The sequence below is a fragment of the Mustela erminea genome, chromosome 7, assembly GCF_009829155.1.
Source record: "Mustela erminea isolate mMusErm1 chromosome 7, mMusErm1.Pri, whole genome shotgun sequence".
NCBI classification, from domain to species: domain Eukaryota; kingdom Metazoa; phylum Chordata; class Mammalia; order Carnivora; family Mustelidae; genus Mustela; species Mustela erminea.
Window position 1 is genome coordinate 44,511,230 of NC_045620.1, and position 27,620 is coordinate 44,538,849.

Here is a 27,620-nt window from a genome sequence, read left to right on the forward strand (position 1 = left end):
TTTTCCCCATTGAGGATGATATTTGCTGTGGGTTTTCCATAGATGGCTTTTATGATATTGCAGTATGTACCCTCTATCCCAACAGTATGAAGAGTTTTGTTCAAGAAAGAATGCTGTACTTTGTCAAATGCTTTTTCAGCATCTATTGAGAGTATCATATGGTTCTTGTTCTTTCTTTTATTAATGTATTGTATCACATTGACTGATTTGTGGATGTTGAACCAACCTTGCAGCCCAGGAATAAATCTCACTTGGTTGTGGTGAATAATCTTTTAATGTACTGTTGGATCCTGTTGGCTAGTATTTTGTTGAGAATTTTTGCATCTGTGTTCATCAAGGATATTGGTCTGTAATGGAAAGAGAGAATCTTAAGCAGACTCCATGCTGAGTGCAGAGGCTGATTTGGGGCTCCAACTCATGACCCTGAGATCATGACCCTGAGATCATGACCTAAACTGAAATCAAGAGTCAGATGCTTAACTGACTGAGCCACCCAGGCATGCCCATTCCTCTGCTCTCTTTAAAAAAAAGAAAAAAAAAAAAACCTGTACTCAGGGCACCTGGCTGACTTACTAGAGCATATGACTCTTGATCTTAGGGTTGTGAGTTCAAGCCCTGTGTTGTGCCAAGAGCTTACTTAAAAAACACAAAACCTCAAAGCAACCAGGATGTCCTTCAACAGATGAATGTATAAAAAATCCTGTAGAGGCCACCTGGGTGGCTTAGTCGGTTACGTGTCAGCCTTCAGTTCAGGTCAGGATAGAGGCCCGTGTTGGGCTCCCTACTCAGCAGGGAGCCTGCTTCTCTCTCTCCTTCTACCAATACCCCTGCTTGTGCGCCCCCTCTCTCAAATAAATAATCTTAAAAACAAAACAAAATAAACCCTACAGCCCCTTTAGGCAGCTGACTTTGGCTGTCTCAGAAGGAGGCCAGCTGACCTAAAGGTGTTTCTACAAAAATGTGAAGGAAAGATGAACTCCCACTCTTCTATCCCATTAAAACATGATTGGTGTTAAAGAGTGAGTTTGGAGGAATTTCATGTCATCTAAAATGTAGTTCAGAAATGTGAGTGTATGAGTGACCTCCCAGCAGTCCAGCAGTCACTTCTTATTGACCCCTGGTGTCAGTTTTCCTGAGGCAGCACTGCCTCGACAGGGCCTCCCTTTTCTGGCCCTGTGTCTCTAGCATATTCTCTCAAAGTTCCAGGATGCTCTCACCATTGCTCCTGTACACTGACACCTGCATCTCAGCCGGGAGGGCAGGAGGGGACCAGGTACAGTATTGGCGTCCCTCATGAGGCAGGACCTGCACTGGGAAGCTCTGTGACACGCATCCCCCTTACCTCTGACAGGCACACCAGGCTTTTAGTAAGTAAGAACTTATAAGGGTTTGTTTGTCCTTGTTGTCAGGGAAGACCATCCAGGGGTGGCCGGCGCCCCCCAAGGCTGGCACGGACATGGCATCTGGCATTTCCCCCCATCCCACCTCCCCCACAGCGCATGGCTTTCCCTCTCAAGTTTACCTGGGTTTCCTCCAGAAGAACTCTGTATTTTACATGCTGTTTGGTTCTACTCCAGGCGTGGTCCACAGTTGGCAGCTGCAGCAGCCCTTGAGAACTTGCTCAAATGCAGAATCTCAGGCCCTGCCCAGGCCTTCTGACTGTGTTTGCCTGGGACTCTGTATGGCTGGCAAGCTCTCCATTTGATTTTCAGGCACATTAAAAGTTGAGAAGTGCTGGGGGTGCTTCTCTTTTCAAGGACTACAGCTTCCCCCATGATCCAAAAGCAAATTGTTCCTGTGAACATGTCATATGCCAAAACCCCATTAGGAAAACGAAGTGCATTTCCTGCTTTCTGGAAGTTCACGTTACTGCCACTTCACTTTCCTTAAAGACCATCGTTAGTGTGATGACGGCTTTCTTTGTAAACAGCAAAGATCTTTAGATTTCTTTCTGTTAACAAAAATGAAGTGGAGGATCCCTGTGTATCTTTTGGTAAGGAAGGATAGGTATTCTAGTTCCTCTCCAAATATAGATTTTCTAGAACATCAACATTAAAGCTTTTGTTATCTGGTAATTCCTGGTTCTGTTGAGGTATGAAGGCCTTTTCATATGGTGTAAACAGACCCCTGGGCTAGATCTTGCAAGAATAGGTGAACTATGACGGTCTTAGAGGTTTTTGTCTACTTACACCAAGTAATGTTCGTTTCTCTTATCTCTTTCTAATTCTTATCTTTTCATACACACCTTCTCCTTAACCTGAGTTTTCCTAAAACCTTTTTTTTTTTCAGATTTCAAAACGTAGATGATCAGTGGGAATGCTTTCTGCTGGAAATGAAAGAAAACCCAACTCAAAATGGCTTCAGCCATAGGGCCTTTATTGGCTCAGATAGCTGGGATGTCTGGAGACAGGCCTGGCTTTAGGGTTTGAATCTTTGGGGTTTGCTTTTTTTCCTTTTTCCTTTCTGCTTTTCCTGGTGTCAGCTCCAGCCTGAAGCTGGCTTCCATCCCACTGGCAGAGTCACTGCTGCTGTTCCAGGCGGTAGACACCGCTGCAGAGAGGGAGGGAGCTGGCTGCAGGCGAAGACTTTCTTTCCCAGAGGTCCCAGCGCGCCGCCTTCATTTATCTAGTACCTCATGTTGGCTGTGCCGTGTGCCAGCCCCCATTCCAGGTGCCGGGCAAGCAGAAGGGACCCACACAGACAAAACTCCTCGCCCTCATGGGGCCTGCATTCTAGTTAGAGGAAAAAGACATAAATAAAGGTAAGAGGGAATAAAGTGTGTACGTGATGAGGGGGAATGTACAGAATAAGCAGATGAGGGAAAGAAGACGAGCTGTGCTCGGGGTATGGAGGTGAGGCCTCTTGGGGAAGGCGGTGAGGCGGCAACCACGTGGGCACAAGTCCTCAACACCTACTCTTTTTATGCCATGGTTTTAGAATGTGTTGTGTTCTTCCATTTTTTGCTTCACTTCTCTTGATATTTGGGATGGATTGTTCTTGCTTTCTAAGTTTGGTGACTTTACATTTCATGACCTCATGTTCTGGTCTCCCACCCAATCTCACTCTTCTTCCCTTGGGAAATTATATTTGTGTCTGTCATCTGTCCTCTGGCCATGCTGGTGAGCCCTGGCACAAATCATCCATTCAGTTGTTAGGGGTGCTTACCTCTTCCATCAACAAATTCCACGCCATGGCTCCCTGTCACTTCACTTTTGACTTTGGAAAGAAAACATACTATTTATGTTAACTTTCCTTATAAATGTATATACACGAAATGATTTTTAGCACTTTTTACCTTCTATAGTGATTTTTAGGATGTTTCTAAACTTAATATTACGTTAGAATGTGGTATAAATGATTCATTTTCCTTTTGCTCAGGCGTGCCCATTCTTAGCTTTCATGCATTCTTTTTCTTCTTGTTTATTCATGAATGGAGGACACATCTGGATGAACTTGCTCCTCATTCCATCTTCCTGCTCTTTCAAACCATGTTTTCTGAAATTTGCCACTTTTAATTTGGAGGATTATATTGCAAGCTTATTTATTGTACTAGAAATTATTTCCTATGCGTAAGTATTTACTACTAAATTAAATCATACCACTAATTGTTAACTTTGCTCCTAAATGAAAATGCCTCTAGGTGGCTGGCTTTTAAATGATTTGTCCCCTCAGTGCTTTTCTTTTATATGTTTTTCTGTGGGTGACTCTGTTGTGCCTGGTTGTCATTTCTTCTAGACTGTCACTCTTATACCTATTTTGGGCCTACGTATGATTAAGAGTGTTTTAGTGATATCAGTCCTGGTGCTTTTCATCAGCCTCCTTGAACAGAACGTAACAGAAAACTTAATTTTATGGTTATCATTTTGTTTTGTTGGTTGCTTGGTTTAAACTGAAATATTGATGACTGTCAAGTTGTTTTATGTTTCTATTACATAGATTACTCCTTTGGATTTCAGAAAGACTCAATTTACTTTTTCTTCTATCATTTTGGTTTCATATACTGGGATCATAAATTTGCCCTGTATTTTGCAAGGCTCCATCCATGCATACATATTCTTGTAGGTGTCTAAAACCATTCATTCAATTTGGGTTTGAAAAATTAACTGTTTAATCCTTTTCCTTCAACTTTTATATATGAGTTTCTATTTTGTTATGTGTACAGTCTGATTAAGTACTATTGGGAAGCAGGCCCAAGGCTGCCAAACTTTGAAGACCCAAGAAGGAACCAGTGGGCAGGGGCTTCACCATTTCTTCTTAGAGAGGTGACATTTCCTAGGGAATCATGGGTTTGGACATTCATATACATCAAAGAGGGAAAGTGCAAGAGAGTGGTGACTTGGGAGCTTGAATGCCTATGGGGAAGGGTTAAGAAAAAAGATAACCCCATGCAGGAAACCCTCAGGAGACTGGATGGAGGAAGCGACTTGAATAGATAAGGAGAAACCAAGCTGATCTATCTCTGATTCAAGGTGGCTTTAGAACCAGGCTTGAAACTTGGCAAAAGAATAAACTATCCTGGTTATTGAATACAAGCTTACTTCTGAGGAGGTTGGGCAAGATGATGTGCAGAACAAGTAGAGGGAGATAGGTGATAAAAAATGAAGATCAGAAACTCCTGTTCAAGACTTGTGAAGAGGTGAAAGTAGGCTCCCATTTAGATAGTTCAGGGGACCCACTGTTTTTTGCAGTCCCACTGAACCTAATTCTGACATGTAAACATCAACATAGACTTTGTCTCCTTGGATATTTGTTTAGCCCATTAAAAGTTCATTCTGCAGAAGGTCTTGGTATCATTTTATAAACCCTCAATGAATTTTCTTAACCTTAAGATTTATATGAAAATATGGCAAGAAACAAAGATAGCTGATCGATAATTCAACAATAAATACAGTCCCCCTTTAGGGTGTGTGTCTGTATGACATCCATATATATTTTAAGATGACTTTATTTTAATTAAGGATCACACATGTTGAGAATAAAACACTAAGTGTCCTTATAACTTTGTTTTGAAGTTGTCTTATTTTTCAAAGTGTTTTCTGTAACTGAAACACAGGCTGAGTTCTCCATAACTCCTGGTCCATTTCTTTTTTTTTTTTTTTTTTTTAATTAGTTGCATTTCTTTTTTTTTTTTTTTAAGATTTTATTTATTTGACAGAGAGAGAAATCACAAGTAGGTAGAGAGACAGGCAGGGGGTGGGGGAGGAAGCAGGCTCCCTGCAGAGCAGAGAGCCCGATGCGGGGCTCGATCCCAGGACCCTGGGATCATGACCTGAGCCGAAGGCAGAGGCTTTAATCCACTGAGCCACCCAGGCGCCCCTCCTGGTCCATTTCTAACCTATCATTTAAAACTTAGAAGAATTTCAGATTTCTCGGAAGATGGTTCTGGAACCAACAGAAACTCAGCTCTACAAGAGCAGGAATTGTGGCCTGTCTTGTTGCCTGATGGATCCCCAACACCCAGAACACACAAGGCATTCAGCAGCCATTTAATCAATATTTTTGATAACTGAATGAACCATTCTCAATAAATCTACTTTAATAATTGATTTTTAAGGAATACATTTTAATTGAGAATCTGGGTCTTATGCACATTCATTTTTTTACTTTTTCTGGATGCTCCTGTCAATTACAGTATAAAGCAATTAGGCTGTGTGACTATTACCACATTTGTATTTTCTGTCTGCTGGCCACAGGTCCTCATCCTCTCATTCCAGGTAAAGGCAGAACAAACAGGCTGCCATCCCGAGCACCTGATGTGTAAACAATCATATCCACACTGGCCATTTGCCTCAAAGTCCCGGGTGATGAGTAGGTCATCTGTGGAATAAACCTACATTTGGCTTTTTTTTTTTTAAGACTTTATTTATTTATTTGACAGAGAGAGACACAGCAAGAGAGGGAACACAAGCAGGGGGAGTGGGAGAGGGAGAAGCAGGCTTCCTGTGGAGCAGGGATCCTGATGCGGGGCTCGATCATGACCTAAGCCGAAAGCAGACACTTAACGACTGAGCCACCCAGGTGCCCCTACATTTGGTTTTTTAAACCAAGCAAGAAACAATGGAAAAATTGCTCTCAGAGTCAAACACTATGCAACAGAGAGCAGCCTTGTCCAATAGAAATACAGGGTGAGCCACATATATAATTTTAAATGTTCTGATAGCTCTATTAATTAAAAATTTAAAAACAGGTACAATTAAATGTAATACTTACTATTTAGCCCCTAATAGCCAAAATATTTTTGTTTCAACACATTATTGCTATAAAAAGTATCAGTGAGATACTTTATATTCTTTTTTTTTGTACCAAGTCTTCAGAATTCAGTGGATATGTTACACATACAGCATGTTGCAATTCGGAGATGCCACCTGTCAGTGGCTCAGCAGCCACGTGCAGCTTGCGGCTGCCATATTGGACCACGTAGCTTCAGAGAGTGCACAGACACATTTCCTCCCCATGAAAGTCTTGGGACACATGAAGACTGTGAGCTGTTCCTCTTTGGCAAACATAAATAACAGAGATGAGAGCCTCATAGTGCAACACAAAATGGTTATGTCCTCTGATCAACAGTACATTTTCATAGACAAACTGGAGGAATTATGTCCATGTTTTCATGATCATTGGCAGGCAACCAGCCTCACAATCCAACGAATGTTATTGAGAACTGCTGAAAGCTAGGGAAAGCCCTAGTCTTTTAGAGTGGACCATGATGTGGTCCTAGCTTTGAGCCTTGCCGGATCGAAGATGCCACATCCCACAAAGCAGAGAACATGATAGAGACATGGAAAAAATGTCATATGCTCATTCACCCTTCTGGTTTCACAATACTCTCAGTACCTCTGTTGTAGCACTGATCATCCACAGAAGCATGGGGAAAACTCTGTGGCCAGTCTGCATGCAAGCTGCATAATTCATTCCTTTCAGAGATATATATCTGGTTCCAAAACATTGTCATCATCCCAAAGGATACCCAGTACTCATTAGCAGTCACTCTTAGCCTCTCCCCTCAGACTCTGGTGGTAGCAAATCTACTTCCTATCTCTATAAATTTGCCTATTCTGGACATTTTGTGTAAGTGGAATTATATGATATATGACCTTTGAGATGTGGCTTCTTTCACTTAGCGTGATGTTTTCAAGGTTCATCCATGTTGTGGCCTGTGTTAGTACTTTGCTTCTTTCTGTGACTGAATTTTACTTCCACTATGGATAGACCACATTTTGTTTATCCATTCAGAAGTTGAAAGACATTTGGGTCCTTTCCACCTCTGGGGTGATTGTGAATAATGCTGTTATGAACAGTCAGGTATAGGTTTTGTGTGGACATATGTTCTTAATTTCCTTGGGTATTTTCCCTAGTGTTTTTGTGGTCTTTGTTTTTACATTTAGATATTTAATCCTTCTGGATTAGATCTTGGCATAAGTGGCCATATCAGAGCAGAGTGCTTACCCTTCACTTGAAAATTGCTCATAGTATTTATATTACTAAGGTGATGTTAATTGATCATCTTTATACCAGTTAATTGTAGATGTAGATTGTTCTTTGCAAATATGATACTTTGTTCATAGTATGGAAGCATGCATTAAAATGTAAGTATAAAATATTCACTATAATTGAAGGCTAAGTACGTTAGACTATCACTTTACCAATGATAGGAGGAAGAACACTCTCCTATTTAGTAATAACACCCTAATGACTGGGAGTGTTCAGTGCAAGGCCAGCTACGTAATAGGCAATGTAGGACGCTAGCACAAAATGGAGAAGTCATCTTCCCATGGGCTTACCACTCTAATCTGAGGCAAATAGGCATTCTCTAATGGCTTGCAACCTCTGCACGGGATGCACAACTGGGGTTGGGAGTAGGCGAGAGATGCACACTGAGTTGCCAGCTGAACACCACATGGTATTGCCTGCCCTGGGTGAGGCTGGCCACTAGTTTGCTCTGACTAGAGACTCTGTGGGGCATGTATGTGGTCCTTGACCTTTCCCAAGCCCATGTCCAGGACCTCATGAAGGGAGAACATAATAGCTGATCATCGGCCTCCCCCAACCAATGCAACCAGTTTTCCCCTCTGGCAGGGGGCCGCAGAAGTCTTGAGGAAGGGATAGGGAGGTCCCATGGGGCCAAGGTACCAGCAGCAGGAAACATGTGGGAGTGAACCTATGGAGTGATGGTGGGAAGTAGGTGCCCTGCATGAGCTGTGGCTCTAAACTCCTGGACGTGCTCTATTTTCTTACTTGACTGCATGTAAAAACACAAAATCAAAGATTAAATTAATAAGAATTTTAAGACTTGTGAAGCCAGCCTAGGTTCAATGTAATTTCTATACTTTTTTTTTTTCTGAAGATTTTCTGTATTTATGTGAGAGAGAGAGCAAGCCAGCACAAGCAGGAGGAGTGGGAAAGGGGAAAGCAGCCTCCCCACTGGGCAGGGAGCCCAATATGGGGTTTGATCCCAGGACCCTGGGATCATGACCTGAGCTGAAGGCAGATGCTTAACCGACTGAGCCACCCAATAATTTCTTAGAATCTGAGCACCCCGTAATTCCTTAACTTCTTAACATACCTTAAACTTTTGGGGGAAGAATTTGGCTTTATATATGAAGTAAATATGAAATAAAGCATGATGCTGAACTATTTACTTGTGATTTTTATGTCTAGCATCCTTTTTTATTGAGGTGTGATTGATGTAACATCATCTTAGTCTCAAGTGTACCGCAGAATGGTTCGGTATTTGCATGCACTGTGAAATGATCACCACAGTAAAGTCTAGTTACCACCCATCCCCATGCAGAATTACACTTTTTTTCTTGCGATGAGAACATTTAAGACTTACTCTCTGGGAAGCTTTTAAATATGCAGTACAATATTGTTGACTATAGTCAAAATGCTGACATTACATGCCCATGACTTTGTTATTTTGTAACTGGAAGTTTGTGCCTCTTGATACCCTTCACCCATTTTACCAATTCTGAATCCCCTCCCCTCTGGCAACCATATTTAGTTCTCTGTGTGAGTTTTGTTTTGTTTCTTTGTTTTGGTTTTTAGATTCCCCATATGAGTGAAACCATACAATATTTGTCTCTCCCTGCCTGACTTATTTCCCTTAACATAATACCCTCAAGATCCATCCATATTGTTATAAGTGGCAAGATTACATTCTTTTATATGGCTAACTAGTATTCTATTGTAAAGATGTGCCATATCTTCTATATCCATCCATCCACTGATGGATATTTTTTCCATATCTTGAGTATGGTAAATAATGCTGCAGTGAACATGGGGTGCATTTATCTTTTTGAATTTATGTTTTAATTTTCTTTGGATAAATATCCAGACATGGAGTTGTTATTATATGTAGTTCTATTTTTTATTTTTTGAGGAAACTTCACACTTTTCCATAGTGACTGCATCAATTTGTATTCCCACCAGTAGTTTATGAGGGATCTCTTTTCTATACAACCTTGTCAACACTTGTTATTTCTTTCTTTTTTAAGATTTTAAAAATTTATTTATTTGAGAGAGAGAGAGAGAGAGGCAGAGCACAAGCAGGAGGAGGAGCAGAGGGAAAGGGAGAAGCAGACTCCTGCTGAGTAGGAAACCCGATGCAGGGCTTGATCCTAGAACCTTGAGAACCAAAGGCAACTGCTTAACTGACTGAGTCACCAGGTGCCCCTCTCTTTTTATTTTTTATTTTTTAAAAATAATCACCCTTCTAACAAGAGTGAAGTGATATCTCACTGTGGTTTTGATTTGCTGTGTCTGTCGGTCATCTGTCTGTCTTCTTTGGAAAAATGTCTATTCAGATCATCTGTCCATTTTTAAAGCAGTTTGGGTTTTTTTGCTATTGAGTGGCATGAGTTCTTTATATATTTTGAATATAAACCCTTTATCAGATTCATGATTTGAAAATATTTTCTCCCTTCAGTAGGTTGTCTGTCATTTTGTTGGTGGTTTCCTTTGCTCTGTAAAAACTTTTTAATTTGTTCTATTCCCACTTGTTTATTTTTGCATTTCTTGCCTTTGCTTCTGTATTCAAAATGAAGGATAAAAATCATACAATCAGTTCAATAGATGCAGAAAAGCATATTACAAAATTCAACATCCATTCATGATAAAAACTTTCAACAAAGTGGGCAGAGGGAATGTATCTCAACATAATAAAGGCTAGATATGGCAAGCCCACAGCTAAGATCATACTCAATGGTGAAAAACTGTCCTCCAAGATCAGGAACAAGGCAAGAATGCCTACACTCACCATTTTTATTAACTATAGTGCTGGAAGTCCTAGCCAGAGTAATTAGGCAAGAAGAAGAAATAAAGGACATCCAAACTGGAAAGAAAGAAGTGAATCTGTCACTATTTGACAGACAGTTTAAAAGACTCCAACAAAAACTCTTAGAACTAACAAACAAACTCCATAAAGTTGCATGATACAAAATCAATACACAAAAATCTATTGCATTTCTTTTTTTTTTAATACATTTTAATTTTTTATTTTTTATAAACATATGTTTTTATCCCCAGGGGTACAGGTCTGTGAATCACCAGGTTTACACACTTCACAGCACTCACCAAAGCACATACCCTCCCCAATGTCCATAATCCCACCCCCTTCTCCCAAACCCCCTCCCCCCAGCAACCCTCAGTTTGTTTTGTGAGATTAAGAGTCACTTATGGTTTGTCTCCCTCCCAATCCCATCTTGTTTCATTTATTCTTCTCCTACCCACTTAAGCCCCCATGTTGCATCACCACTTCCTCATATCAGGGAGATCATATGATAGTTGTCTTTCTCTGAAAAATCTATTGCATTTCTATACGTTAATAATGAACTACCAGAAAGAAAAATTAAGAAAACATCCCACTTACAATTGCATCAAAAGAATAAAATACTTAAGAATAAATTTAACCAAGGAGGTGAAAGACCAGCACACTGAAAATTATAATACATCGATGAAAGAAATTGAAGTAAAAAATAAATGGGAAGATTTTCCATGCTCACGGGTTAGAAGAATCAATATTGTTCAAATAAACGTATTATCCAAAGCAACCTACAGATTCAATGCAATCCTTATCAATATTCCAATGGCATTTTCCTAGAAATAGAACAAATATTCCTAAAATTTGTATGAAACTGCAGGAGACCCCAAATAGCCAAAGTAATCTTGACAAAGAACAAAGCTAGAAGCATCTCTCTGGTTTCAAACTATATGACAAAGCTACAGTATTCATATAAGTATAGTATTGGCATAAAACGAACTCAGATCAATGGAACAGAATAGAGAGCCCAGAAATAAACCCATGCTTACATGATCAGTTAATATATGACAAAGGAGGCAAGACTATACAATGGGTAAAGAATATACAGTGTGCACTCTCTCTCTCTCTGTGTCTTAATGGTTTTGGGAAAACTGGAGAGCCACATGCAAAAGAATGAAAATGGACCACTACCTTATAACACACACAAGAATTAACCAAAAAAATCCCCTCCACAACCCTCAGTTTGTTCTCTATAGATAAGAGTCCCTTATGGTTTGTTTCCCCCTCTTTTTTTTCCTTTCCCCTATGTTCATCTGTTTTGTTTCTTAAATTCTACATGAATGAAATCATATGGCATTTGTCTTTCTCTGACTGACTTATTTCACGTAACATAATATACTCTAGCTCCATCCATATCATTCTAATAGCAAGATTTCATTCTTATCAGTAATATTCCATTGTGTGTGTGTGTGTGTGTGTATTCATTTCACATGTTCTTTATCCATTCATCAGTCAATGGACATTTGGGATCTTTCTACAATTGTTGATAATGCTGCTATAAATATCAGTGTGCTTGTGCCCTTTGAATCCATATTTTTGTGTCCTTTGGGTAAATACCTAGTAGTACAATTCCTGGATCATAGGGTAGTTTTATTTTTAATTTTTTAAGGAAATTCCATACTATTTTTCAAAAATGGCTGCATTCTCACCAACAATATAAGAGGATTCCTCTTTTTCCATGTCTTCTCCAACACTTGTTGTTTCTTGTGTTGTTAATTTTAGCCATTCTGACTGGTGTGAAATGGTATATCATTGTGGTTTTGATTTATATTTCCCTGGTGATGAGTGATGTTGAGCATCTTTTCATGTGTCTGTTGGGCATCTGGATTTCTTCTTTGGAAAAATGTTTATTCATGTCTTCCGCCCATTTCTTAACAGGATTATTTGGGGTATTTTGGATGTTGAGTTTGATAAGTTCTTTATAGGTTTTGGATACTAACCCTTTATCAGATATGTCATTTGCAAATATCTTCTCCATTCTATAGGCTGCCTTTTAGTTTTATTGATTGTTTCCTTCACTTTGTGAGGATTGGTATTACATTTTCTTTGTATATTTGGTAGAATTCACCAGTGAAGCTGTCTAGTCCTTGGCCTTTTTTGTTGGGAGTTTTTTTTTTTTTTCTTTTTTCTTTTTTCTATTTCTTCACGATCTGGTCTTAGAGGAGTATATGTTTCTAGTTCTGGTACGTTATTCAATTTATTGGCCTGTAATTATTTATAGTAATCCCTTATGATTCTTTGTATCTCTGCAGTATCAGCTGTAACTTCTCTTCTTGCATTTCTGATTTTATTTGAGCTCTCTCTTTCCCTGGTGAGTCTAGCTAAAGGTTTTCAGTTTTGTTTTTCTCTTCAAAGAACCATCTCTTAGTTTCATTGACATTTTCTATTGCCTTTTTAGTCTCTAAATCATTTATTTTTGTTCTGGTCTTTCTTTTTTTTTAATTTTTTATTTTTTATAAACATATAATATATTTTTATCCCCAGGGGTACAGGTCTGTGAATCACCAGGTTTACACACTTCACAGCACTCACCATAGCACATACCTTCTCCAATGTCCATAACCCCTCCCCCCCTCTCCGAACCCCCCTCCCCCCAGCAAACCTCAGTTTGTTTTCTGAGATTAAGAGTTGTTCTGGTCTTTCTGATCAGAACAAAAGATATCTTTCTGATATGTGCTTTATTCTATTAACTTTGGGCTTCATTTTTCTTATAGTTTCTTTAGGTGTAAATTAGATTGTTTACTCGAGATTCTTTTTGTTTCTTGAGTTAGACCTTTATCACTATGAACATCCTGTTAGAATTGCTTTTGCTGCATCCCATAGATTTCAGTATGGTTTATCTTCATGTTCATTTGTCTCAAGGTATTTTTTGGTTTGGTTTTGGTCCTTTGTTGATTCATTGGTTGTTCAGTAGCATGTTGTTTAATCTCCATGTATTAATGATTTTTCCAGTTTTCTTGTAATAACTTTCTTGTTTTATACCATTGTAGTTGGAAAGATGTTTGATATGATTTCAGTCTTCTTAAATTTATTTAAATTTGTTTTGTGGCCTAGCCACAAATATGATCTGTCCTGGAGAATGTTCTGTGTGCAGTTGAGAAGAACGTGCATTCTTTTGGTTTTGGATGGAATGTTTTGTATATCTTTACATTAAGTCCATCTGGTCTAGTAAGTCATTTAATGCTGATGTTTCCTTTTTTATTTTCTGTCTGGATGATCTATCCACTAATGTAGTGGAATATTAAAGTCCCCTGCTATTATTGTATACCTATAAATTTCTCGCACTTATGTGCTTCTGTGTTAAGTGCATAAATATTTACAAATGTTATATTCTCTTGTTAGATTGACCCCTTTATCATTATTTAATGCACTTCTTTGTCGTTTGTTACAGTCTTTGTTTTAAAGCCTGTTTTGTCTGATATACCTACAGCTTTGCCTGATAAAACCCCAGCTTTTGTTTGTTTGTTTGTTTCTATTTGCATAGAAAATCTTTTCGATGCCTTCAATTTCAGTCTGTGTATGTCCTTACTTTTGAAGTGAGTCTTTTATAGGCAAGATGTAAAGGGACTCCATTAAGCTGAAAGGAAGGAGCACTATATATATATGATATAAAATAGTCTATTTTAAGTTCATAACAGCTTATCTTGAATATATTCTAAAGGTCTAGATTTTTACTCCCTCCACCCCCATGTTTTGTGTTTTTGATATCATATGTTACATCTTATGTTGTGTATCCCTTAACTATTCATTGAAGTTACATCTATTTTTGCTACCTTTGTTTTTTAACCTTCATCCTAGCTTTATAAGTATAATCCACTACCTTTACTATATGTTTACCTTTACCATTGAGTTTTTACTTCCATATATTTTTTTGTTGCTAATTAGTACACTTTATTATATTTCTTGTAAGGCCAATTTCATGATGATGAACTCCTTTAGCTTTTGCTTGTCTGGGAAATTCTTCATCTCTCAATTCTGAGTGATAGTCTTGGTGGCCAGAGGTTTCTTGGTTGGAAGTGTGTTCCTTTCAGCACTTTCCATGTATCCTGTCACTCTCTTCTGGCCTGTAAAGATTCTACTGAAAAATCTACTGATCATTTTAAGGTTTCTCCCTTTTTATTTATCCTTGATATGTTCCGGTTGTTGAGAGTGTTCCAAAAGGAGAATTCATTCATTGCCGACTTTCAGGTTGATTGGAAGCCAGTTGTTTTTCTCTTGCTGTTTTAAGATTCTCTCTTTTTCTTCAACTTTTGGTGTTCTAAATGCATATGCATATTTTTGAGTTTATCTAATTTGGAACAATCTGTGCTTTCTGGATTTGGATATCTGTTTCCTTCCCCAGGTTAGGAAAGTTCTCAGCCATTGTTTCTTCAAATGAGTTTTTTTGCCCTGTTCCCTTTCTTGTTTCTTCTGGGACTCCTATAGTGTGAATTTTATTCTGTTTGATGTCCCAGAGATCCCTTAAGCTATCTTCACTTTTTACATTTCTTTTTCTCTTCACTGCTCTGTGTGGGTGAGTCCCACTGCCCGTCTTCCACATCACTGATTCTTTCTTCTGCTTCATCTAGTCTGCTGGTGAACCCCTCTGTATATTTTTCAGTTCGGTTATTGTATTCTTCAGTTCTGTGACTTCTGTTTGGTACTTTCTAATATTGCCTATCTCTGTTGAAGTTCTCACTGTGGTCATTCCTACTTCTCCCAAGTTTGGTGAGCATCTTTATGACCATCACTTTGAACTCTTAATCAGGTAAGTTACTCATCTTCATTTTATTAAGAGTTTTTCTGAGGTTTTGTCTTGTTCTTTCATTTGAAACATATTCCTGTTTACTTATTTTGCTTAACTCTGTCTGTATTTGTTTCTGTGTTTTAGGCAAAACAGCTAACTTTCCCAATCTTAAAGGAGTGACCTTGTGTAGGGAACATATTTTTTAACCTTGCCCTAGGTCTTGGTTGTCTCTCAACCCTTTGTGATTGTCTAAGCAGCCTGATTTATTCTTGATATGTCCAGTTGTTGAGAGTGTACAAAAAACCTGTCAGTGTTCCAAAGGGAGACTTCATTCATTGCCGACTTTCAGGCTGTTTGGAAGCCAGACTCTCAAGTAGACCCACAAGCAGTAGCTTTCAGGGTATGCAAATAGATGCAGTTCTGTGCAACTGCAGTCATAAATCCTGCTGGCCTTCAGACGAGGTAGTTTGGAAATGTCTCTTGGGTGACATTTATAAAATTTGGGGCTTCAAATGAGTGTGTAAGCTCTTTTCTGGGAATTACGGGCAAGCTATAACAAGGCTGAGGGAGAGCACAAAGCTGGCATCCCTTGGCCTACTTTCTCTGAGAATACTCCATAGCTGCTAGATGTGTGGTGAGTCTGAGGCCTGCCCCTCAGGCTGGAGCTCCAGGACAAGTACATAGGCCTTTTCCACAGAAAGAATGGGGTGTGTTTCAGGTCACTGTCTGTGCCATGCCCTTGGGGGTTGTAACCTGCCAAGAACCAGCTCCATGATTGTTACAGTTCCATGGGACCCAAGAACAGAAGCCTCCCTGGCTACCAGAGCCATGTGATCAAGGAGAGCATCCCGTGTCATCTGCACATGCCTGAAAGTTTTAGCAAGGCAGCAGGAAAGTGCAGGGCTGGGGTGTGCCTGCTGGCTTTAGTGCGCAGCAGGGGAGCACAGGGCCGCATGTGCCTGCTGGTTTTAGTGGGGCAGTGGAAGAGTGCAGGGACTGTGTGTGCCTCCTGGTACTAACAAAGGAAATAGGGAGCACAAAAATGACACCTCCCAGGCCTTTGTCTCTGGAAGGAGTTCCAACAGGCTCCTTTCCCCTCCAGGAGATGGTTTAAGATTAGCAAATGAATCTCCTTCACATATGATGTAGGTAGTTTTGAAACTGCTGCTTTTACACTGGGCCCCAGGGTGAGTGAGTCTACATGTGACCCCTTCCAGAGCAATATCTTTAGGTCCCTTCAGCCCTTCAGGTCTCTATGGGTATAAGCCCCAGTGGTTTTCAAAGACAGGAGATTTGGGGGCTCATCTCTTTGGAACAGGTCCCAAGAATTGGGGTATCTGCGGTGGGGCACTAACCCCTCACTCCTCAAGGAGAAGCTCCATATTTGTGAGATCTCTCCCAATCGTGGGTCACTGTTCCAGGGTGAGGCTTTTGGTAAGACTGCGTCTCTGCCTGTCCTACCATTTTGATGTGGCCCCTATTGCTTGTTGTGAAGGAGACATTCAGCTCATTTTGAGGTCTTTTTCAGAGGAAATTATTCCATATGTAGCTCTACATTTGGTGTGTCTATGGGAGGAGAGGAGTTTAGGATCTTTCTATGTCTCCATCTTAGACACCCCATCTTTTTGCACATTTCAAATTAAATGCATTTAGAATATAACTTTGTATTGTCTCTGGTTAATGAAAATATCAGTGATTTTTACCATAGTCTCTATACTATTTTGCATGTGTTTTACTGATTTTTTAAAATGAAATAAGTTACTTCTATAATCAATCAAACCCTAAGGATATATATAGATAGATATACTAGATATTATTTAATGTATATGTGATATTTTATAATTTTGTCTTCATTCAATATGAATGAATATTCATATTCATAAAATATGAATACATATTTTAGTACTTTAACCTAAAAAACATATCTCTCCTCCTCCAGGTCTATTAAAATAAGATTAGCCACTTTGTTGGATACTCCTGGTGTTGAAAATCTTGTTAGCACGCTCATGCTGAAAAAGAGTATATTGGAGGATTTAAAGCAATACAATGAGGCTCGCAAAGACCATGTAAGTACCTGCTATGACCAGATTGCCTTCCTTTTCCTTGTAATATGGACCATTATGACCCACATAGGTTCAGCCTTGAAGTTTCCTTCAATCTCAGTCGGGGATAGTTGGAGAATTGTACGGTGGTGGGAAGTAGGCAGAGGTGAAGTTGGAAGATGGGAACAAGAAAAGAAGAACTGAGAAGACTGGGGTTTAAGGATGTGAGGGTGTTCTTTTCACTGGTGGCCCCAAGGTGGGGTGCTGATCAGATATTCTAAACCCTTATCACAGGCATGGAAAACCTGGACTTGGTCCGGACAAGTATCCTGAAACAGGATAGATCTCAGGGCTTAGAATAGGCAGATCTGACTGAGGTTAGGGAATGGTAGCTCAAGAATCTGTGGGTGCCTGGTGCTCACCTAGCAGCCCTGGATATCAGACTTAGGACAGTGGGACCCCATTTGACCTTACTGGGTGATGATTCTGGCTAGACTTCTTTGTTCAGCTGCCTACATTCTCAGGTAATGGATGGGCTGTCAAACACGTGTATGACAAGTGTTGCATTCTCTTTCTAGGATAGTAACTATACTATACATTTACCCTGGCAAAGGACAATCTCACAGTGGTCCTAATGTTAATACCGCTTTCTTAAGGACCATGACAGTTAACTTAACCCATGGAACAGTGCACGTAGTTAGAGAAATGCTTGGTTACTTTTTTGAAGTTTTATTGAACTATAACCAATAAACAGCTTGATATATTTCACAATTTGAATATACCGTGTAATCAATGAGCACCTGTTTCTAACTGCAGCCTGCTGAAGTCCCCCCCCATGCTCCCGTTCAGTTCCTTTCTCCTCAGGTTAATACCACCTTGACTTCCAAGATCATAAATTGGTTATGCCTGGTTTTGAACTTTATTAAAAGTGATCACATAGTATGTTTTCTGATATCAGGCTTTTTTGGCTCAGCACTACGTTTGTGAGATTCGCCCATATTGTGCTGTAAAGTATTTCATTGCATGAAGATAACAGAATTTATTTCTTCTTTCTACTGTCATTTGAGGGAGTTTCCAGTTAGTGGCTCTTTTGAATAAGCACTTTAGTTAAATTTTAAAGTCATCAAGAGGGAGACACCAAATACCTAAACCCAGTGAAATAGTTGCTATTTATCAAGACATCAAATTAAAATAAAACTTTTCTTCAGCACATGTTTTTTTTGTTTTGATTTGTCTTGATCTTTTAGTGTTTTTGATTTTTTTGCTCCTTTCCTCCTGACCTGCCAGTGCAGTGTGACGTATCACCCTGATTCACAAAGTGTGGTTTAAGGAGTCAAAAGGGTCTTTGAGACATAAATTTTCAGGTGTGTCTGTGAAGTAAAACCCATTTCCATCATAAGAGTAAGAAACTATTTTCCTTTTCCACTGTATTGATATTCACACTGATGGTGCAAACACAATGTGGGCAGAATCTTGAGAGCCTTAGTGTGAATCAAGGCTGTGGGCACCAGATTTCATTGGTTTCTTCATTGCCAGTCACTCCTGGCAACAAGAGGGAAAGAGAGCCTAGCTAGTAAAGATAGCATTGCACATCAACAGACTGGCTAAAATACAAAGAGTGGCACCACTATATGCTAGGAGGGGGAATGCAGGGAAATAGGATAATCTGTATGTTGCCAGTAGGACTATAAAATGATATCATTGCTCTGGAAGACGTTTTGGCTATTTCTTCAAAAACCTCAATGCAACAATCATATGACCTAGTAATTGCACTTCAGGCCATTTATCCCAGACAAATGAAGACACATACACGAATGTTCATAAGCAGTCAGAATTGGCCCAGATGTCCTTCAACAGGTGCATGGGTAAACTGTGACACATTCATGCCATGGAGTAACAGTTAACAGTACAAAGGAATGAATTGTTGATGCGTGTATCAACTTGGATGTATCTACAGAGAATTGTGCTGATTTGAGGGGGCGGAGGGAAAGCTAAACCCTAAAGGTTAAATACTGTGTAATCCTGCTTACTTCACATTTTTGAAATAACACAGTTTTAGAAATGGGGAAGAGATTGTTGCCAGGGTTTAAGGATGAGAGGAGGGCAGGGAGTAGATGGATGTGGTTATTGTAGGGCAACCCCAAGGGATCTTTGTGTTGGAACCATTCAGTCTCTTGACTGTGGTAGTAGATACATGAACCTCTACAGAGGATAAAATTAGGTAGAACTTGACTGACATACACATAATCACATCAGTATGCATTCCCTGCTTGTCCTATCATACTAAAGTTTTGCAGAACATTACTGTGACGGGATACTGGGCAATGTGTATGAGGAATTTCTCTGTATTATTTCTTATAATTGCTTATGAGTCTACAGCTATCTCCATATAAATTTCAATTTTAAAAAAAAGGAAAAGCCAGTTTCATTCAAAGAAGTAAAAATTATTAACTTTATTAAACTTCAATCCTTAGACACGTGTATTTTCAGTATTCTGTTGTAGCAAAATGAGAAATGTACATAAAGCTCTTCTGCTGTAGACTGAAGTTGTTGGTTGTTCCCAAAAAATCATTTCTGCAATTGCTTGATCTTCATGTTGAACCAGCCACTGCTCTCATAGAACACCATTTTTACTTGAAAGAAGAGCTGGCAGACAAAATACGGTTACTCAGTCTTAGAAAGTTGGCAGACATTTTCTTTAAAATGAATGATAACTACTAAAAAGAAAGAAAGAAAGAAATTAAAAATAGAGCTTCCCTATGACCCTGCAGTTGCACTCTTGGGTATTTACCCCAAAGATACAGATGTAGTGAAAAGAAGGGCCATCTGTACCCCAATGGTTGTAGCAACAATGGCCACGGTCGCCAAACTGGAAAGAACCAAGATGCCCTTCAATGGACGAATCGATAAAGAAGATGTGGTCCATATACACTATGGAGTATTATGCCTCCATCAGAAAGGACGAATACCCAACTTTTGTAGCAACATGGACGGGACTGGAAGAGATTTTGCTGAGTGAAATAAGTCAAGCAGAGAGAGTCAATTATCATATGGTTTCACTTATTTGTGGAGCATAACAAATAGCATGGAGGACAAGGGGAGATGGAGAGGAGAAGGGAGTTGAGGGAAATTGGACGGGGAGGTGAACCATGAGAGACTGTGGACTCTGAAAAACAATCTGAGGGTTTTGAAGGGGTGGGGGGTGGGAGGTTGGGGGAACAAGGTGGTGGATATTAGAGAGGGCACGTATTGCATGGAGCACTGGGTGTGGAGCAAAAACAATGAATACTGTTATGCTGAAAAGAAATAAAAAAAAAGCCATATTGATCTATCAAAAAAATTTTTTAAAAGTAAATAAAAGTCCTGGATATTATCTTCTTAAAAAAAAGAAAAAAAAGAATGAAGTGAGGCTGTCACTCCAAGGAAACCACTGACAGCATTTGTTCCCTCTGATAAAATCCAAGCTTTCAGTAAAAAATCAGAATTTTGGAAAATCAGTATCTCTCATCATGAGCTTGACAGCTTCCAAAAACTTAAAAATTGTTCTAATGAGGCTGGTGGTGATATTACCAAATATGATACTTTGATTTTTTGTCATAAGTCGCATTTGGGAAATCTATGTTAAGTTTGGTGAACCAATATTTTCCAGATATAACATGATGTTACAAAATCACCAATAGGTAAAAGATTCATTCAAATAACAGGATAGACAGATGGGTTTTAACGTAACAATGTATACCAGTTTATTGATATGGTTTCAGATTCCACATTGCAGCTCATCTTCAAACAGTACCACTTGTTGAGTTTTGGTGGAACATCAGAGAAGACTACCCATAATTATCTGAAAAGATGACTTAAATACTTCTCTGTTTTCCAACTCTGTATCTTTGTGAAGACAGATTTTTTTTCATATATTTCAACCAAAATAACATATTGCAACAGATTGAATACAGAAGCAGATATGAGCATCCAGCTGTCTTCCATTAAGCCAGACATTAAAGAGATTTGCAAAAATATAAAACAATGCTACTCTTCTCTCTAAATATTTTTGTCAAATTTTAAATTTTGTTTTAATTAGTAAATTAAACAAAAATGAATAAACAAATTAAAATTTTTCTCAGTTTTAATTTCTAATGCAGAAACTACTGTTAGATAGCTGTTACACACATACCCCATGCTCTTCGGAGTCACAGGGATTAGGCATCCTGAGAACACAATTTTTAAGAATCACTGATGTAGAGCTAAAGAAAATGGATTCCAAGTCAAAGGGACTGTGGTTTAAATCACAGAGTCATCCCTTAGGAGCTGGAAATCTTGGCATGTTCCTCAGCCCCTGATCCTTATTTTCTTGTTAAAGTGAAATAGAGGTAGTGATAATATTTACCTTGTAGGAGTTGGCTTCAGTGAACACAGGGAAGACATTCAACTTAGCGCACAGTCCAGAGGTAAGTACTGGTGGATGTTGGCTCTGACTGTCATTGCTATTAGGTGACCATGCTTAAGGCTCACTATTGACTGCTTACAGAAACTTTGACAGTTATATTTTTAAGGGCCTTAAAATACATGCTTATCTTTTCAGGATGGAACACCAATGAAGGCATTTGTAGCTGAAGTTGCAGAACAAATAGTTGGCATTGCAGTGATCAGAGATGAAATGGTAAACTGTGAAATAGACATTGATTTCCTGGATTATGCCTTTTTATATCATGAATTAGCACACAATGCCTCTTTTTCATTTTTGCATATTTAATATGCAAAATGTCTTTTTTCTGAAGGCTATAATTTTTTTGGAAGGATATAAATCGTCATCTGCTTGCATCCCACTTGGTTGACTTTCAATATCCCATTTCTTTTTCAGTCTAAAATATGACAGAGAATATATGAAAATGTTCACATTTTAAGAATTCAGTTAACCTTCCATCAGGACCTCCCCCCAAAAAAGTCTTAACTGCTCTCCCCAAAGGATTACTACTATTAATAATTAGGCATCAGGGACTCCTTGGTGGCTCAGTCCTTAAGCATCTGCCTTCAGCTGAGATCATGATCCTGGGGTCCTGGGTTCAAGCCCCGCAACAGGCTCCCTGCTCCACAGGAAACCTGTTCCTCCTTCTCCCATTCCCCCTGCTTGTGTTCCCTCTCTTGCTGTGTTTCTCTCTGTCAAATAAATAAAATCTTTAAAAAAAATAATTAGGCATCAATCCTTTTCTACAGTCTTCCTTGCACTTAATTGCATGCATTGTGTGTGTGTGTGTGCGTGTGTGGTATCAATGGGACATGTGATTTTATTTTTTTCCTAACGCACAGCCAGTTCTTCCTAAATATTTATTGCTGAATAGTTCCTTCTTTTCCTGCTGATTTAAAATACCACCTTTACATGATGAAATTTCCATGTGCCTGTGTCTATTTTTAAACCCTCTGTTCTGTTCTGTTCCATGGATTTTTTGTTGTTGCTGTTGTTGATATCTGTTGTATTATCATGTACTTTGATATCTGGTAGGGGAGTCTTTTCTCACTCATCTTTCTTTTTTAATATAAATTTTCTTGCATTTAATTGGTTATTTCCTCTTCCAGATGAGCCTTATAACACTTACTATGAACTTATTTGCACCTTAGTGGTTTTTATAGAACTTAGGCCAACAGTTAAAATACTGATGGTGGTGGTGGTGGTGTTGAATTCTTTTGGATTCTTCAGTAAAGTTTTGTGGCTTTTAGCATACAGGTTTCTTGTGCCAGGTATTTTGTTTGCCCCCATAGGTTTACTCTCTGCTCTGTTCTGTCCTAGGGAGCCTGACCTGGTGGGCAACATCATGGGTGCCTTCACCCGTCATCCTCTAATTGGGTTTGGCCAATGGCGAACCCTGAGGAGAGGAAAGGAGGAGAGTGTGGTTGGGATGCCTTTAGCTGGCTGGTGTCTTTACTGAGTTCCTTGACCTTTCCAATGTGTCCTTTTTTCCAGGACCCTCAGTTTGGACTTTAGTAAGTAGTACGTCCCATGCCACCCATCTAGGGTGGTGATCGCTTGAGGTTTCTGCTACACTATCCTTACTGATGCCCTGCCCTGCCTTGTAAAGAGTCTTTTTGTTAAACCCATCTCCAGTTATCCTAATTTGAACATACCATCTGTTTCATGCTGAGACCCTAACTGACATAGTCCTAGACATTTATGATTTTTCTTTCTTTCTTTTTTTTTTAATTTTTTTAAAAGATTTTATTCATTTATTGGACAGAGAGAGAGAGAGAGATCACAAGTAGGCAGAGAGGCAGGCAGAGAGAAAGGAAGGGAAGCAGGCTCCCCGCTGAGCAGAGAGCCCAATGCGGGGCTCGATCCCAGCACCCTGGGATCACGACCCGAGCCGAAGGCAGAGGCTTTAACCCACTGAGCCACCCAGGTGCCCCTGAGATCATGACCTAAGCCAAAGGCAGATACCTAACCTACTGAGCCGCGCAGGCATCCCATAGACTACTTTTGTGTCCTCCATCACACCACCTCATACTTTAAAAATAATTTTTTGTTGTTATTTTAAGGGATTTGGGATGGGAAGAAAATGACCCATATGCTGTTTTGAGCTAGTAACCTCTGTAGGCTCTTCACTCCTTGTTTTTCAATGATTTCTCAGCCCTACAGTTTTTACTCATTTTCTCTTATAATGAGGGATGCCTTCTTGGTAATTAAAGAAAAGTCTTAGGATATTAAGACAATTATAGGGTCAGTGCAGATGGAAAGGTCAGTCCTTGCCAGAACTGCCCCGAGCAACCTTTCCTCTGTGCTTTGTGGCAGAGGCTGTAAAGACAAAGGACCTCGATGGGATTGAATACAGACTTGGTTTTCTGAACTTTCTAATGCCAGCTTTGCTGATCACAGAGCAAATCAGGCTCCTACTCCAATTCCTCTTTTTGAAAGTGTGCTTTTAGGACAATTCTACTGTAGAAAACAAGAAGACATAGAAGTGCTTTCCAATGTGTGTGTACTTTGATATTTTCTTGCACACCAGGTGTGTTTACTGTTCTTGTCATGAGAGAAAGTCACACTCACTCTGGACGGCGCCCCCACCCCACCGTGTGCACTACGGGGAAGGGAAGCTGTGCACAGTTAGCAGAGCCCCTGCTTCTCTGCCCACAGAGAAGACGAGCCCCTGCTTCTCTGCCCACAGTGTGGGGGACCAGGAGTGATGGTTGGAACTAGAACCACAGAAGCCAAGCAAAATGTCTGATATTTTCTCATATAAGTAAACACCAGTCCTTTAAATTACCTTAAATTACCTTCCACAGTCTAAAAATAGAATACTTGAGAGACATAGAAAGTTTAAGGAATGCCTATAGACAAGGTCTAGTCTTGTGGTTTTATTGTAGACCAACCCAACCCACGTGCCAGTCAAAGTATGCGACCTGTGGGACGGCACGTTTCCACATTAATGGGTGAAGGGAGGATGGTAAAGTCCAGAGAACACCAGTGGCGGTGTTTGTCCTGCTGCTGAGTTTTGTACGTGTTCAGTTAGTCACACTGACCAGCTGGTGCTCCCCTTCTCCAGCAGTGGTGACGAGCTGCCATCCTGTCACCTGGCCACTAGCAGAGACTCGAGGCTCTCTGGGTTTTTAACAGCCGTGACTGTAAGGAACCAATTCCAAAGCTGTGTTGTCACCCCTCAGACACAAGCCATCAGAATTTTCAGGAAACGTAATTTTCCATTTTCAAAAACTCAACAGTGAAATGAGGTAGTAAATCACAGGAGACAAAAGCACGTTCCTAACTATAGTACCTCAGGTAATTTTTACAAGGTTTTTGTGACAAAATGTTTGTTTAAAACATCCTTAGATGTCCTTTCCCCTCCTCTGTTTTAGGATGTAGAGTACATACGATCCCATTACAACATTGAAGATTTCATCTACTTCAGTCACCACCAGCGCGAAGAACATGGGCACTTGTACCACTTTGCCCTGAATCCTATCTTTCGGCACTACACCAAGTTTTTCCTAAAGGAGATCCTCCGTTTAGGCTTTAAGTCCTGTCTCTACTACCCTGTTTACCCGCAGGCCAGGGAAGGCAAGGTAAAAGAACGTCACCATTCATTCACTTTTCCAGCACGTCAACCTTCGCGACATCATCTGTGTTGTGTGCCATACTTCATTCCTGCCTCACTGAATGGATTCGGATTATAACATGCCTCTGAATTTCAAATGGCCACATTGGCCCTTTTATTTATTACACTATAGTGAAAAGTCCAGCAGACTGAATTTCAGAGACATTTATAACCATTATAATTAGTAGAACAATTTGTTGGCTTTTCCCTAGTGACAAAAGAGACACTGAAAAGTGCAAAATTGCTCTAAGGGGCATGGAAGTCAAATAATTTCTGATGGGGCTTTAGTGAAATGCTAAAATTATCCTATTGAGTTCTTCAAGCAAAGAACACTCTTGTTTAAACTCATAGAACAAATCAGTTCAATCCTGTAAGATCGATGTGCTTTCAGCATTCCAAATAAACCCTGGAACAACTGCCATAAGAGGGATGGATAAAAAGCGGAGATGTATGAAAGTAACGTAATCTTTATGTAGCAAATACCTGTATAACTCTGCCCAACACTGTTTCACTTACGTAAACTAATCCTTTTGCAGTAAAAGCCATCTACAGTGTATCCAAACATGCACAGATAGCAAGCTCTTCATGTGCCTCAGTCTTGCTTTCACTTATCCTGTTTAGTCTTCAGAGCACTTTTCACTAGCTAAATTATCTTCTATCATGAAAGCAGAAGTGATTGTCTGTCTTTTTTTTTTTTTAAGATTTTATATTTATTTGAGAGAGAGCAGAAGCAGGAGGAGCAGCAGAACAAGAGAGAGAGAAGCAGGTTACCCACTGACCAGGGAGCCGGACATGGGGCTCAGTCCCAGAACTCTGGGATCATGACCTGAGCTGAAGGCAGACCTTAGCTGACTGAGCCCCCCAGGTGCCCCTGTTTGTCTGTCTTGTTCAAAGTTGCATCCCAGTCCGAGTGCTGAGAAGGGTCACACACGTGTGCATGCCCACATCTGTGTGTCTACACACACACATCACACAGACACGCACACACACACACACACAGTGTCCTGGTTGTTCCACAGGCAAGGGTCTCTTCAAGCTGGCTTCTCAAGTATTGCTTCTGGCAAGTCCATCCCTCCATCACTCAGCTCCATGTAGACTTGAAAGGGGATGAGACGCAATCAGTATGCCAGTGCGAAGTTGTCGCATCATGTCCCATTCATGACCAAAATCTTTCTCATGCTCTGCTCAGAGTCCAGGATGTTGTCATGTCTCTTCTTTGTTACCACAAATGAGCTAAGCAGATTTTTAAAATACTCTGATTCATTAAACTTAAAAGCAGTCTAAAGGCTATCGATACATTCCCCAAACCAGTAATTTTGCCAATGTATCTTATTTAACAAAAGCCTTCTGGGGAAGTACAGAGGAAATGGGGAAGAAGAAAAAAGTGGAAAAGATTTTCAGCAAGAGGTAGAATATGCTCTAATGATGATTTTTTCCCTATCAAAATGCAGTGTGATAGACATGCGAATGTCCTAAATTTGAACTTAAGGAGATGGAAGGGAATGGTTCTGCTGGAAAATCCTGGTCCCGCACATTTTCTTTTTACTTTGCATTTGGCAGGTTGCCAATGCGGTGACCTTCAGGATGTGATATTAAATTCTTAACGTTTTATTCATGATGTTGCCTGCATGTGCCCAGTTGGGCCAGAAAGTCTTTTTGCATCCATAATAAAAAATAGTATCTTTGACATTTTGCTGAACATTCGCATATTTACCTCAATCGTGTAGAAAATTTGGAACGTGTTACGCACTATTTCACGTAGCATATAGAAACACATTTGGAGACAGATTTTTCCTCTCTGCACTTCCAGCTGATTTACACACATACGTTTAAACAAGGGTCAGAAGCCATACCAGGTAATTTAGGTAAGAATTGACAAGTTCTGCTATAAATCCCTTGACTATAGTAAAAGTGAACATTGGGCTCTCATTATGAAGATGGTCTTACCCATACTTTCGTGGTAGGAGATCCTCCAGGAATAAAAGCAAAACTCTGGCTAGGAATTCCTGGCTTCTGTTTCTCAGTGTGCAAAGTCAGGGTGTGAAGGATTTTAGAAATCCCTTTCTGAAGCTCTCAGAAATGCCTGGGGCTGGGGGGCTATCAAACAGCAGCTAAGTCATACGTAAACCATCTTATTTATTAAACTACACCTAGTTTTAGTTGAGTTTTACTTGTTTGTTTTCCAGTTTAAATTCCATAAACATGTCATTAGAGATTTTGGTGTCACAGTTTAATTCCTGAGGTTTAAGTGGTTGAAATACCCTGAGTTAGTTTCACCAGAACCCCCTCGGATTTCATAAATGTGAAAGGAATAATCACCATGTTCAGTTTTCTCTGCCAAGTTTTAAAAATGGGGTAAAATGAATATTTAACACATTCTCCTAAAACATGATTTATCATAGTCTGTTACAGTAAGCATAAATCTGCCTCATAATTTAGCACTAATATAAGTCAAA

At 39.7% G+C, this 27,620-nt stretch overlaps 1 protein-coding gene across 5 annotated transcripts in view; it reads left to right on the forward strand.

Moving 5' to 3' along the window:
• The window catches only part of CFAP61 (cilia and flagella associated protein 61), a 285,821-nt gene that overhangs the window by 107,661 nt on the left and 150,540 nt on the right, over positions 1-27,620 (forward strand). For all 5 annotated transcript variants that reach the window (XM_032351542.1, XM_032351539.1, XM_032351538.1 and 2 more), the window contains 3 exons: positions 16,984-17,110; positions 21,666-21,743; positions 24,926-25,132. In XM_032351542.1, coding sequence (XP_032207433.1) covers positions 16,984-17,110; positions 21,666-21,743; positions 24,926-25,132 — 412 coding nt within the window. The remainder of the gene's footprint in view (positions 1-16,983; positions 17,111-21,665; positions 21,744-24,925; positions 25,133-27,620) is intronic.